General features: G+C 40.8%; 1 protein-coding gene across 1 annotated transcript in view; it reads left to right on the forward strand.

The window, feature by feature from the left end:
• Positions 1-3181: 3181 nt before the first annotated feature.
• The window catches only part of kcnip1a (Kv channel interacting protein 1 a), a 38895-nt gene continuing 28068 nt past the window's right edge, over positions 3182-14008 (forward strand). The window contains exon 1 of the mRNA XM_078261425.1: positions 3182-3269. Coding sequence (XP_078117551.1) covers positions 3182-3269 — 88 coding nt within the window. The remainder of the gene's footprint in view (positions 3270-14008) is intronic.

Consider the following 14008-nt stretch of genomic DNA (forward strand, 5'->3'; position numbering starts at 1 on the left):
ATACTTGTGGGGTCCGGACAGCTTTGTGGGGCCAAAATGCTGGACCCCACAACTTTAAAGGGCTGTTTGAGGGTTAAGTCTTGGTTTTAGGATTAGGGTTAGAATGAGGTTAGGGTTATGGTGAGGGTAAGGGTTAAGGTTAGGCATTTAGTTGTGATGGTTAAGGTTAGAGTAAGGGGCTAGGGAATGCATTATGTCAATGACGGGTCCCCACAAAGATAGTGAGACGCACTATGTGTGTGTGTGTGTGTGTGTCATTAGCACGGTGGGGTAGGGGGGGGCGATGGTGTGGTGAGTTTTTAATTTCATCCAGAGGGGACGTTGTCACTCCATCATGCCACAGACACCCTCAGAGTCCTGGGCTCAAGTGGGGTGGCAGTCTGAAGTCGACTTCCGGACCTCCAGGGCAATGTTTGCTGCTCACACCCACAGATTTGCTCTAAAAGTGGGTTTCTCCCGCTGTTGTGTCTGGGCAGATGGGTCTTGATGCTGGAAGGTTTGTTTTGGTGTGTTGAGTTGGCATACAGCAGTGTTGTGGTTGTTATACTGTTGTGTGTAGTGAATGCTGGAACTTGCATGGATATTGTCATATTATGCAAACATATTATGACACAAAAAATGTCATCAAAAGACAATTACCAACCGCTGAGCACTTATGCTTTATAATTTTGTGTGTACAGATGGCATTTTGTATCCCGTCTTTCTCTCCTCTGTGTTAAGATGCCTCCTTTATTCTCACCATTTCTGTGTCTGTTGTTGTGGCCATATCAGTCCATCTTAGTGCCTGTTATATTTAGAGGCAAAGCACTATCAGAGCTTACAGCTGGCCGCTTGTGATTCAATTCTGACAGATCTACAGCTTTCAAAGCAATCGCCTCTCTTTTTGTCTCGCTCATTTTTCTGCCCATTTCCACCCCCCCCCCGTTTTTCTCTCACTGTCCTCTTTTCTTTTCACTCCATCTCTTCTTCTCGTCCTCTTTTTCTATTCTTTCACCTTCATACTTCAAGCCAATTTCAGTTATTTTTTGATCCCTTCTCTTGTTTGCATCATTTCTTTATACACCTTAATCTCTCTATTTCAACCTCATTTTTTCCTTTCATCTTTACCATTTTTTCACCCAAGTATTTTATATTACTGCCTTTTTTTCTCTTTTATTTGCCCCATTTTTTCAGTTCAATTTGAAGCGCTTTATTGCCGTCACAAAACTCTATCTCTCCTCCAGCTCCTCTTGTTTCTTCTCTTCTCCACCCTAGTTCTCTTTCAGGTTTCTCCACATCTTCATCATCCAAAGTGCCCATCAGGTACTCGCCACCTCCTACCAGGCAGAGAAACAAAAGCTTTATCACTTTGAGCAAATCCATGTTGAAACAAACATCGAACAGTGCAACTTCTAATTTGGGAAGAGACAAGCAATTAGCTGCTATTACATCCTTGAATCTGTGCGCAAAGGCAACCCAAATCTCATTAATCATGAACAATGGGGGCGGTAATAGAGAAGCATGTTTATGCTAATTCCCCCACACAGTAATCTTCTTCATGCTTAATAGCCAAAACAGCAGTGGCGCCTCAGAAAACAATCCTCTCCCTTATTTTTCTCCACTCAACCGCTTGACTTGCTTCTATTTCCCCCACCTCTCCTCTTCCTTTGTTGTTTTCCTTTCACTCTGCTCTCATGTTGTCTTTATCCCACCTTACTCTGCTTTCATGAAGTGTGGAACTTCAGAGTCTGCCTAACCATTCCATGGCAAACAACCCAGAGATTGTTTGGGACTTTTACAACCCCCTCGTTTTGGCAGACCCCACAGCTTATTTCCCTTCTTCTCCATTAATTCTCTCTATTTCTTATTTTTCTTTTTTCTTTTTCTCTCTTTTTTATGTCTTTCATTTGCATTTATATTGTTTCATTGCTTGCCTCTCTCTCCACCCCATAGTGTCTGTTGACATCTATTTCTTCATTTCTCCTCCTCTTAACTTTGCTGTTATTGCTGTTTTCCCTCCATGTTTTGCGTGCTAGCCCTCAGCCCAGTATATGTGATGCAGGACTAAATATAGCCCAGAAGGACATGATAAGATTACGTCTCTGCATCCTCTTTCTCCTTTCTTCTCTTCTCCTCCTCCTCCTCTTTCTTTTCCATTTTTTGTCACAATATTTATCTTGAGTTATGTGTAGATTGATTAGAGGCCTGGTAAAGGTCAACAACATGTGATGCATTACAAGATCTGTCAAATACAACTTAAATTGAATTGATAAATTGATTGGCAGTCCTGCTGTCTGGCTGGAGGTATATTAATGAGCTGAGATTGGGGTCAAAGGAATAAAGTAGAGGGATCTTGAGATAGCCAATATGAACATTTAGTGTAGGATTGTAGCAGTGGCAAAGAGTATTCCATGTTGTGCAACTTTTCACTCCACAACATTTCTCTCAGCCACAATTAGCAGTTACTTTGTAGTTTAAGATTTTACACACAACATATGTGATGGGAATTATCACCTGTGTGTGTGTGTGTGTGTGTGTGTGTGTGTGTGTGTGTGTGTGTGTGTTTGCCAAGAGAGTGAGAAACAGAACGAGCTCAGTGTGTTTGCTCTGCATTGTGAGGAGCTGTCCATTGTCACTGGTGCTGAAAGTGGATTACTGCTTCCCTATTTAAAAGGAGGGATACATTTGATAAGCAGGAGGAATGAAAAGAAGAAGATGAAGAGAGAGAAATCCAAGAAGAGCTCATGAGATTGCTTCATTAAAATGATGCAGTCTCAGAGGCTGCCTGCAGATTGGAAGAAAGTTTTCTTAGAAACTTAGGTTGTAACTAGCTATAGTTGTCTCGCTCTGACACTAAGTTTATTTCTTCAACACACTTCTCTCTCTCTCTCTCCATGCTCCCAAGCAGTCACTAACTTGGCCGTTGAACATTGAGAGGTGGGATGGAGAAGGCGCAAGAGAAGGAGCGGGGGAGGGAAAGCAGGGGGAGATAATTGTTTCCTTTTTTTTCTCCCTCCAGCTCAGCAGGACGAAAGGCGACACAGTAAGAGGAGCACGCTCTCCTCTGCTTCTTTCACTCTGTTGAATTTATACACTCCACGAGAAGAAGTTGTATTGATTGCCATTTCGATCTGAGAGTGCTGATTTGGACCTGGAAACCCCTGGCCCTGCTCAGCCCGCCGTGTCCCAGGTCGCTGTCAGGATGGCGGGGTGTGCCAAGCGCTGCAAACAGGGACTTGTCAAGTTTGCTTTGTCCCTGCACAAACTGGTCACTGGGAATCTCAATAAAGGTATGTAAGTGCTTAAATATGTCTTTATTGGTTTGTATTTGTGCAAGTGCACGCACATGTTTATGTGGGTAAGTTCTTTAACATGAATTCGTATTAGTTGCAAGCACTGAAAGAAGTCCTAAGTGTTTTGTGAACAGTTATTTTGTTGCAGGCATTAGTGTCACAAAAACAGAAGTGAAAGTCCAATCCACCTCATCTTTCATCTTCAGCTCGTACAACTCTTTTCTTTACTCTCTCCGTCTCCACTCTTGTCTGCAGTTGACCTCGTTCTGTTCAGTATGTTCTCCAGAGAGGACCGAAAGAGACAGAGATGAAGGGAGTAAGCAGCTAATAGAGAGGAGAGATAAAGTTGATATAGGGCAGAGAGAGAGTGTGTGTGTGCGCTTGTGATGAATGTGAGTAATAAAACGGGGAAGAGGAGCCCGTACACACATTGCTGAGAGGAAGGGGAGGGTTTTAATATTGTGATTTATTGGTTGTTATTTGGTGTGTGTGCCTGCCATGCTTCGGTGCCTATATGTAAGGGTCCTGTGTTTTTGTGTGTGGATGCAACATTAGAGTGGTATTTGTAAAAAAAAAAAGAATCTCATTCAAGTGCTGTTATTGTCGAAGCAGTGCAGGGAAATACACAAAAAAGCCAAGAGGCACTCACACACACACACACACACACACACACACACACACACACACACACACACTTACAGTATAATTCTCTTTGAGCCAAGTGACATTTTGTGTCTGGAGGGATGGGAAACATTATTGAAGTCTGTTACACACATACAGTAGATGCACAAAGACTACTCACATGCACACAACCACTTACACATGTTTGAGGATGGTTCAAGCATTCAGCTACAGAGGGTGGAAATGCCCTCAAGGTCTCTCTCTCACACAAACGCACACAAATGTGCACACAAACACACACACACACACACACACACACACACACACACACACACACACAGGAGCTCCTGCTGAGGTTTGGTTGCGTAACAAATTACAACTTAGAATTCAACGCATACATAGTCAAAAAGGAAGCAGCAGTACCATTAAGTATTTCTCCATCAGACACACATATACACACACACACACACACACACACACAAATATAGACAGACATGTACAAACTGTACAAATGTAAAAAACACACATGGCACTGATACACAACCCCCCCCCCACACACACACACACACACACACACACACACACACACACACACACACACACACACACACATTCCAGCTCCTTAAAGGGCCATTACAATTTTGTAGTTTTATATTGTGTTTACTACCCATTGCTTTTCAACTTGGGACATTGGAGTTTTTATTGGGCATGAAGAGAAGCTGCTCTGTGCCCTCTTTGTTTAAATCGATGAACACCAAGTGTGATGAAGGACTTGTTCAGTCATGTCTTATACTGTACTATACTGTAACTAATTACATATACAATGGTTTTGCTGGTGTAATTTAAAAGCAAATAGTGAATATGTGACATTGAGCATTTTTTTGCTGAAATTTAAGGTTTGCTCAAGTTCTTTACTGAGTGCTGTACATTTTAAATGTCTGTCTGCAACAAGAGTCAAATCTAATGGTTTTTTGTGTGTGTTTTTCTAATGGCGCCTAATGATGTCTAAGAGGGTTAGGGTGTGACTATTTAGTTGTTCCAGATAGCTGATGAAGGTCAGATGACACAAATGCTGAGGAGAATGTGCAGAGCTTGTTGAAGGACTTTATTTAATCTAGCTAAAAAGAAAGGTTTTAACAACTCACTGTAGCAGTTGGTTTTTCCGCTCGCCGCCATCTCGGCTTTTTAGTAAACTCTGTGTATACAAACAATGTTCTCAATGCTCAAGTTCATGTGTAGAGCCCCTGGTGATACTTCGAGCAAAGTTTTATGTTGTGTCGAGCCTTCTTAGTGTTTTAAAAATAGCGATTTTGATGCTATCATAGAAGTGCCCCTAGCACTCCCACTCAAAAGCCATTTGAAAAAAACGAAAATACGGTCAATCTTAACAGTGGCGCTTCCATCCTAATTATGCTTTTAAACGAAAGTTTGACTCGGGTACATTCACAAAAAGACCCTAGGTTGCATTTTGGCTAGAGTTACGCTTTAAGAGCCATAGTAATACATTCTCTTATTTCAGTAGCAACAGGAGCTGCATGAAACATAATGAAGTTTTGTGTATTCAATGTACTAAAAGGCATTTCAAATACAGGTATACTCACATGATTCAGCTCTGTGTAGAGTGACTATCAGAGCAGCATTGACCTCTGCTGGTAGCACTAGAAAATACAGAAAGAAAATCACATACGCTAACCTGTCATTATACCTATCAAACACACTTGACTTGGATTTTGCTAATCATGTTTCCTCTTTGAATTTCATAGCACAAATTTGGTGTTTTTTAGTCTGCTCAAAAACCTGTAAGAAAACAACTGTGAAGAGTCAAACCTTTTTTTGCCTAAATCAGACTGGAGCTACATGTACCCACCAAACTGGGACAGTTTTTTTATTATAGCTATGACACTATATTTTAGCTATAAGCTAAAGGTATAAGAACTTCCCTATCATTTATACCAAAGGACCCACTGTTAGTTAAAATATCTGAAAGAGACTTGGTAGATTTTAAAATAGCAAAAATCATGTAGGTCAAAAACAAATGACTACCTGAAAGTATCCAAACGTTGAGAGAAAGTCAATATGATTTGAGAGAAATGGAGAAGCAAAAGTTCAGGACTAATATAAATCACTATTTCAGTCAAAGAATTTCTGTAGTGAGGAACGGAAAATGTGTTGAACACTTTATATGTTTAAAAATAATATTAATGGACGATTATATAATGTATGAACATGGCTTGTAGGCATTAATATGGTAGGGATAGTGTAAAATGTTGTCTGATGTTACCTTTTGACCTGTGTATTGTAGAAAGGGTAGGTGCAATAAGCTGTAGCTTAAATCTTAATGAAGATTTGCATGGTTTTTTACAGTTGTGCTGAGAGTAATTGCCATTTTTGTGTTATCCCAAATTTAAATAAACAATCATGTTGAAAATATCTTAATGTTGTTCTTGAGGTAGGGGATGTGGCCGAGACACTAAATCATAATTTAGCTTCCTGCTTCATCGTAGCCAGAGACATTTATCTCTATTTCCTGTCAATCTCTAGCACAAAATATGTATTAAAGCTAAACCTATCAGTAAATAATCTTAAAAGATCCACACAAGCTGAATTTTTGATTTGTTTGCTTCTATTTCACAGAAAACTTCCTCTAGCTGCAGGCTGATTAGCCCAAATCCTTTTCATCACTTTGGTTTTCCTCTTAGTTAATCTCTGACTGACTGTCACTTTCTGCTCTGCCTAAGCACTAAACTTGTCTTCAGCTTCCCATCATCCATGAAAACCATGTAAACATCCTGTGAAGCCATGCCAGGCTGAAAACAGCCTGCATGATTTCACTTATCCTAGCCATGCAGCCTGTCCTCCTCAGGTGCCTCCCTCTGGCATACAACCTGTTTGGATGCAGAACAGCATGCTCTGTGGTGGTCCGGGCACCTGACAGCAGCTATCAGCAAACAAAACCGTCTGAAAATCCATAGCAAAACATAGAAAATTCGAATGAATCCCTTCTTTTCTTCAGCCAGACCACGACCACAATATGTCATCAGACATTAAGGTAACATGCTAAGCTGAAATACTATGTTTTCTGACAACAATGCTAATGCCAGTATTTTCTCCATTGAAATGTATGTTCCGTGACAGAATTTGCTTGTCTGCTTTTGTTTTGACCTGTGTGTTAGTATCAACTGCCCATTCTGAGCAGTTGATACTGGGTCCGGGTTTCCAGATATTACGGTGGCCGACAGGGGCAAACGCCCTGCAATTTAAGAAAACACACACAAATAGACAAAACACAAGCAAATTAAGTAAACAACTTCATTAATTTGACAACACATGCAGCATTCAGCAAACGCGCTGCAAATACACACAACACAACCAAATACATAAACGCGCTGCAAATATGAAACGATGCGAGAGAGAGAGAGAGAGAGAGAGAGAGAGAGAGAGAGAGAGAGAGAGAGAGAGAGAGAGAGAGAGAGAGAGAGAGAGAGAGAGAGAGAGACTGTAAATATTAAGTCTCGGCTCAGGTCACAGGTGATACTCAATCAGCAGAGACGTCTGTAAACTCGTGGTGATAAAACATTTAAAACTGCATCAGCGTTTAACGTTGTCGTTTGTTTAAGCCATATTACATGAGAGGGCTTCATTTCGAGGTCCGAAAGGCGCATTATAAGTATAGGCCTCCTCAAGTGTGATATTGTGATTATACAACAACGGTTACCAACAAAATAAGTGATCAATCTGTATTCATATTGTGGAGCAATTCGCTCTTGAAATACAAAAACCAGACAGGATTTATAGTCCCTCCCTGTTTAGTAAACCAGCCGATTTACCGTGGGATTTATCAATCTGAATAAATCCCGCTCGCACATATAAACACAAAACTGCTTTGCTAACTCCAACGTGTTGTAAGTAAGACATCTGCTGAAAAAGTTATTGTATTCATTAGCATGATTGCCTACTGTTTAGTTCACAAACATCCAACACACCAAAGTACAAACACATAGCGGACCAGACGCGAGCTTTTATTTTGAAAAGCCGAAGCTCGGGGACGGCACCAGCCGGGAGGGCATGAGACGGGAGCATAGACTGTATATTATTAATATATTATGTTATTAATAATAATAATAATAATAATAATAATAATAATAATAATAATATTAATGTAATATACAGTCTATGGAGTTCTCCAGGCTGCAGCCATACCCGACTAATAAAAAGGCAGAGCGCTCTCTCCCCATGGGGTCGAAAATCAAGCTGTTCCACTAGCTGCTCCCTCTAGAGGTCTGGAAAACTTCCGTTGTGTAATCTGGGTGCTGCGTTTTTTTGTTGCATTTGTTTTCTGGGTTTGTGTGCTTTTCTTTTTGCATCATTTCATATTTGAAGCACATTTATCTATTTGGTTGTGTTGTGTGTATTTGCAGCGCGTTTATGTATTTGGTTGTGTTGTGTGTCTGCCATAATTTTAAGCCGAGAAGGTGTGCCTGTCAGTCGGGGAGGGATGACGATGAGGTGGTGGTGTTTTTAGCGGTTGTTGCCATAATTTTAAGCCAAGATAGGGTGGTTGTCAGTTGGGTACAGAGCTCCGCGTGAGCATGGGCTTTTATGACTGTCAACATAGCCAGCATCTAACGTTAGCTACTGTGCTGTGGAGTAATGTCTGGCTATGTGAGACTAGCGTCTAGCAACATTGATACTGTGTTCTCAACCTGGCAACCTCCATGAACTTCGAGTCTGGGGAGGAGGGGGCGGGGAAGACGAATCTGTCCAGTATTTTGAATTTGGACTGCAGTAACTATTTTAAACGCTACCTGTCAGTATTACCAACTGGACCTTTAAATCCAACTCATGGCCTGTATTGCATCCCATTGTGTGTCTGGTTTACCAACTCACACAATTTCACACAAAAACAACTGAAAAACAACTGAAATCTACTTAAACTTTTCCACATTTGTCCCCAGAGCTTCTTTGGCAGAAACAAAACCACTTCAGAGGAAACTTACAGGAGGAACAAAACAAAAAACTTAAAATGTGCTGACTCCTCTCAGTCTTCAAAGCGCTCTTGTGTTGGGAACAGCAACAAGCAATCTTAATCATCCTTCTCCTCCTTCCTGTCTGTTTACTGACTCAACTGGAGGCGCTCATTTCCAAAAGGAAAGAAAAACAAAGCTTTTGTTCATTGACAATAACATACAACAGCAAAAAATGACTCCACTGTCCTACATTTTAATGTGGCTTAATACCTGGGTATTAACTTCGGTAACTATTATTGAAACATCTTATTTAAATGCCATGGCTGATAGTTTCTGTTATTGGGAAAGTTTTTCAAAATGTTACATTTTTTACTAAATCTCAGTATTTTATGCCTCTTTTCTTCCCATTCATGAGTAGACTGCTCAGCAGAGGGCACCAGATTCCTCTTTCTTATTCCTCCCGATTACTGTAATCCCACATTGTCAGGAAAGCTCAGAACAAACGTGAAGTTGAGTTTTAACCAAGTAAAGCATTAAATATTCAGTGTCTCAAAGTGCCTGCTGATGAAGCAGCGCTTCCTCTGATTGTTGATGAATGAGTGACACTGAGGTAGATTTTCAAACTGAAGGTTCACCATGGCATCAGCCACAAGTGTTCGTCATAAGGGCTTAAAGAAACTATATGTAACTTTTGAATGTTTCTAAAACTGTGTAATTTTTCATCTGATGATCAAAAATTACCTATGATAGCAAACAAGACTAACAGAAACTAAATGATTTACAGCAGGTAGACGGCACTACAGAGCACACATTCTGATGGGTCACAGATTTCGGTGTGACACTGGAAAAGCCTGTGTAAGGAGCCCGTAGTAAAGCCAGGTAAAGGGTAGCAGGAGATTTCTTTATATAGGCCTAATTGTATTTTATTTTTATTTTAGGTGTTATCTGTTGTAGTTATGGCTGATACTGGGCCAGGGTTATCACAGGAAAAAGGAAATAAAGAGCAACTAAAAGCTAAAAGGGAAAGTGAAAGACAACGGGCGAAATCCGAGTCACACTCGGCCAGGCTTTCAACAGATAGCCCTCAGGTAGGCTATATAATATGTTAATTTTTCATTTCATTTTTCATCATCATTCACATTCATAAAATAACTTTACAATGCACAATGTGGTTGTACGCCAGTAGCCTACATTAAAGTACGTCCCCCTTCCATTTAGTGCCTGGGTTTTTATTTCTTTAAAGTCTGTTTGTGTTAGCCTACTATTTTCTTTTTGTCCCCCTGTACTTGTGTAAAACGTCCTTGGGTTTCATGAAATGTGCTATATAAATCTAAGTTATTATTATTATTACGTTGGTTGCTTGCTACAACAATCTATTAATGCTTTGGCTCGTGACACAGTGACCGTGATACCTGGTTTAGCTCACGATACATCCAAATCATAGACTGTATAATATTAATGGACAAAGCATCCGGTTCGGCGAAGTGCTGCAAATGCAGAAGTGCCTTAAACCTGCATTCTATCTGAATTCCAGCAGGGGGCGACACGTGCGGTTGCAAAAGGAGGTCGGTGTCAGTACCCGATCCGTAACGCCTGTAAGATCTGTACTGCACATGCACATAATTTAGCGCATGCGCAGAAACTCAACATGTTTTACGACACTGCCTGATCAAAACTTCACAGCTCTATGCACCCATTGGCGTAAGGATGTTTGGACATTTCTGGTTACCAGAAGAAAACATTAGACAGTGACAGTAGATCGTTATGATGGCAGAGATGAAGTTTACAAGGTGTTTGCTGGAGTTACCTAAAGTATCTGTTAATGATATACGGAGGGTCGTCCAGCCATCCAGTACAACACCATGTAGCAAATTAAATAAAGGCTTCAAATTTTACGTTTCATAATTTCTTTGCAACTTTGAAAGTAATTTACTAACGCTAGCTAGCCTGAGCTATAAGCCTTGCTTTGGTGTTTTAAGTCATGACTCCGTCCTGCTTCAGGTTAATCATGCTTTAAATAAAGTTTAAGCATGTGTATACCTCTCACTTCATGTGTTTGTACTTCAATGAAAGTATCATGTAAAAACAGGGCTACAAATGAGATCTCTGTGAGAGACCAGCAAACTCCTTGCAAACTATTATGTAGCTCAATGCTGGACATTTCACCCCAAATTCCGGTCACTTTATTGTATTTGTATTTGTTTAGTATTTGGTTTAGAAGCCTTTATTGGTGATTTTTTACAGTACAAAGTCCTGCTACATACGTAGCTACATATAGAGCTAGCTATATATGCTCCGCTATGTCGCGTTAGCATGCAGCTACAATAGTTAGCTATGAGTATGCTAACGTTAGATTGTAGTGGAACGAAGCAGCACTTTCTAACGTCAAAAATCGCAGATAAAGGCTTCTGAACCAAACACTACACAATTGGACATGTTTCAGCAGGAATGTGACCTGGAATTGGGGAGAATTTAACAACATTGCCAGCTAATATGACATGTTTACTGCCGTTAGCATGTAGATACTATAGTGGTATACAGCAGTGGTGGCTGGAAGAACTGTCATCCCGTCTTCAAAAGGACACTTATGTATGTTTACACTTCATCGCATTAATAACAGACAGTCTATGGTTATTAGTCAAGACGAAGTATTAAAAGTAAAAACATTAACATAAACAACACAACAACGACGTCGCTACACGGTTTTTGGATCAGTGACAAGTCTCGATTGTTTGTAGCTATGACTATTGTATAATAAAGATTTAATAAAAAAGTTGTGATGTTTGGTCATAAAGTGTTTCAACGCATGCATGGTACAAATCGCACAGGGACATTGTTAGATTTCTACTACGTAATTATGCGCATGCGCAGAAGGGATCTTACAGGCAGTACGGATCGGGTACTGACAGTCGGTTTCTGTAGAAGTCTATGAGAAAGTGACCCACTTCTCACTTGATTTATTACCTCAGTAAACATTTTCATAATGAGTTTATGGTCTCAATCGCTAGTTTTAAGTCTTCTGCAACACTAATTTTTTTAATTATGGTCTTGTTGATTTTAAAATCGGCGATAAAGCAGGGGGTGTTTTAGGGCGTGGCTATGATGTGATTGCCAGTGAATGTGTGTAACGGAACGTGGCTCCTCCCTCTCGTCTAAAATCGTCACATCCACAACCAGGATGGCTGCGCCCGTAACGGCAAACTCGACGACTCATAGCAGATCTCCACAAACCAATGGGTGACGTCATACATGCTCTGTCCATTAATATTAACAGTCTATGATCCAAAGTAGGCTAAGTTACCGTACGCAACACTTGAACTACAACAATGCATCTGTAATGTATTCTCTTATTGTAAATTTATGATTTTCTGTCCGAGCAAAACATTCATCGCTATATGACATAACTATATGACCTCCCGTTAACGCTAACTCAATAATATACATAGGGTAGTCTTGCATTGCCAGACCTTACCCGAAAGTGCTGCGGAGCAGGGTCTGGCTAGTCCATACAGCATTCCGGGATGGGAGAAAAACATACTCTGGTTTATTGGCATTTCCAATCACAATCTAAGCACCGGACGGAGCCACGATGTCAAAATAGCCTCGGGAAAGAACTTGTTTCGGTGAAACGTGTACGTTCAAAGGTTGTTTTTGGAGAGATAGTCTAGCTGTCTGGATTTACCCTGCAGAGATCTGAGGAGCAGTTAACCATAGTCTTCATCAATCGACCAGAGTTTAAAATTACAACACAAAGAAAGCGGAAGGTAACGGACATCTGGCCGAAAAAAGAGACATCCAGCGGAATTTTCGGAGGCACTGGGAGCAATCCCGGAAGTGTAACGTTGTGGCTATAGACTATACATAATGTAATACAGCACCATAAAGAAAAGACCTTTACGACAGCAGGTATGGTAAAAACACTAGTTTCGCTAGAATCAACACAAACTGAAAGCACAAATAGCCACTTTAATGAAACATTCAGCAAGAAGATCCTTTTTTTTCTTCATTAGATATCCACTTTGCTATTCGCTTCATCCCTTTTTGAGTTGGGGGAACTTAACTGCACTTCTGTATTCAGAGAAGGACTGAAAGTAGGATAGATGAGTACAGAGAACAGAGAGCTGGGAAGAAGGGTGTGTGTGTGTGTGTGTGTGTGTGTGCATGATTGCACTCTTTGCACATATGTAAGGAAGCACGTGTGTGTCTTTGTGCACACAAGTTTTGATGTGCATATTAGTGTGTGTGCCTTTCCCTGTGTGTGAGCTCTACACCTGTGTGTGATGCTGCTTAGCTCCACAATGCTGTCATAGCACTTTTAATGTGCCATAGGGGACACCGTGCATGTTTAATACAAAATATAATGCAACATAATTCATATGGATAAGGCTCTCAGGGGAGGAGACACCATTCTTGCCCCCGAGCACTGTAATCAATCCCCAAGCTGCATACAATTAACACTTCCATCACTCTCATCTGCTGAGGAGGAAGGGAACGAGAGACAGAAGGGGAGAGGCAATAGAGTGTATTCAAGTCACAGAAACCAACTGGGTATGTTAGGTAAAGAAGAAAAGACTTAGCTGCAGTTAACAAAAATGTAATTTTCATTTGAACTTTTGAAGAAGCTAACAGCCTGGTGTGTCGTGTGCTTATTGTCTGCGTCCAGGAATAGTAGTGATAGGGCTCGAGTACAGTTGCAGCCACAGGCAAGGTGATGCTGTCTGTAAAACATTTATAGCAAAAAAACACAGTAATTATTTAAAGCAAGCTGAAAATGGAATGTTTAACAGCTTGGTGTTAGTGTGTTTCTTACTGGTTTATGTCCTATGCAAGTTCACCTCGAGCTGACTGGGTTTTGGGGACCGGGAGCTCTGTCAAATGCGTCATCTGTGTATCTACCAGAGGGAGTAGGTCAGATGGTGGAAGCAAAGTTGAGTTTTTCACATCTTGACAGGTCACATAAAGTATGTGGGCGGCGTACAGCAGTGAATCTCTCAGGAAGATTCACTGCTGAAAAAAAAAAAAACAGCAGCCATGGCCTTGAAGAGAGAAATAGACGAGAGAAAGCTCAAACACTCACCCATACAGGTCCCTGTTCTTTCAGATATAACCACTGATCAGTCTGTTAGAGCTGAGGGCACCAATACAGAA

Source organism: Sander vitreus, chromosome 10 (assembly GCF_031162955.1).
Source record: "Sander vitreus isolate 19-12246 chromosome 10, sanVit1, whole genome shotgun sequence".
In the NCBI taxonomy this organism is placed as follows: domain Eukaryota; kingdom Metazoa; phylum Chordata; class Actinopteri; order Perciformes; family Percidae; genus Sander; species Sander vitreus.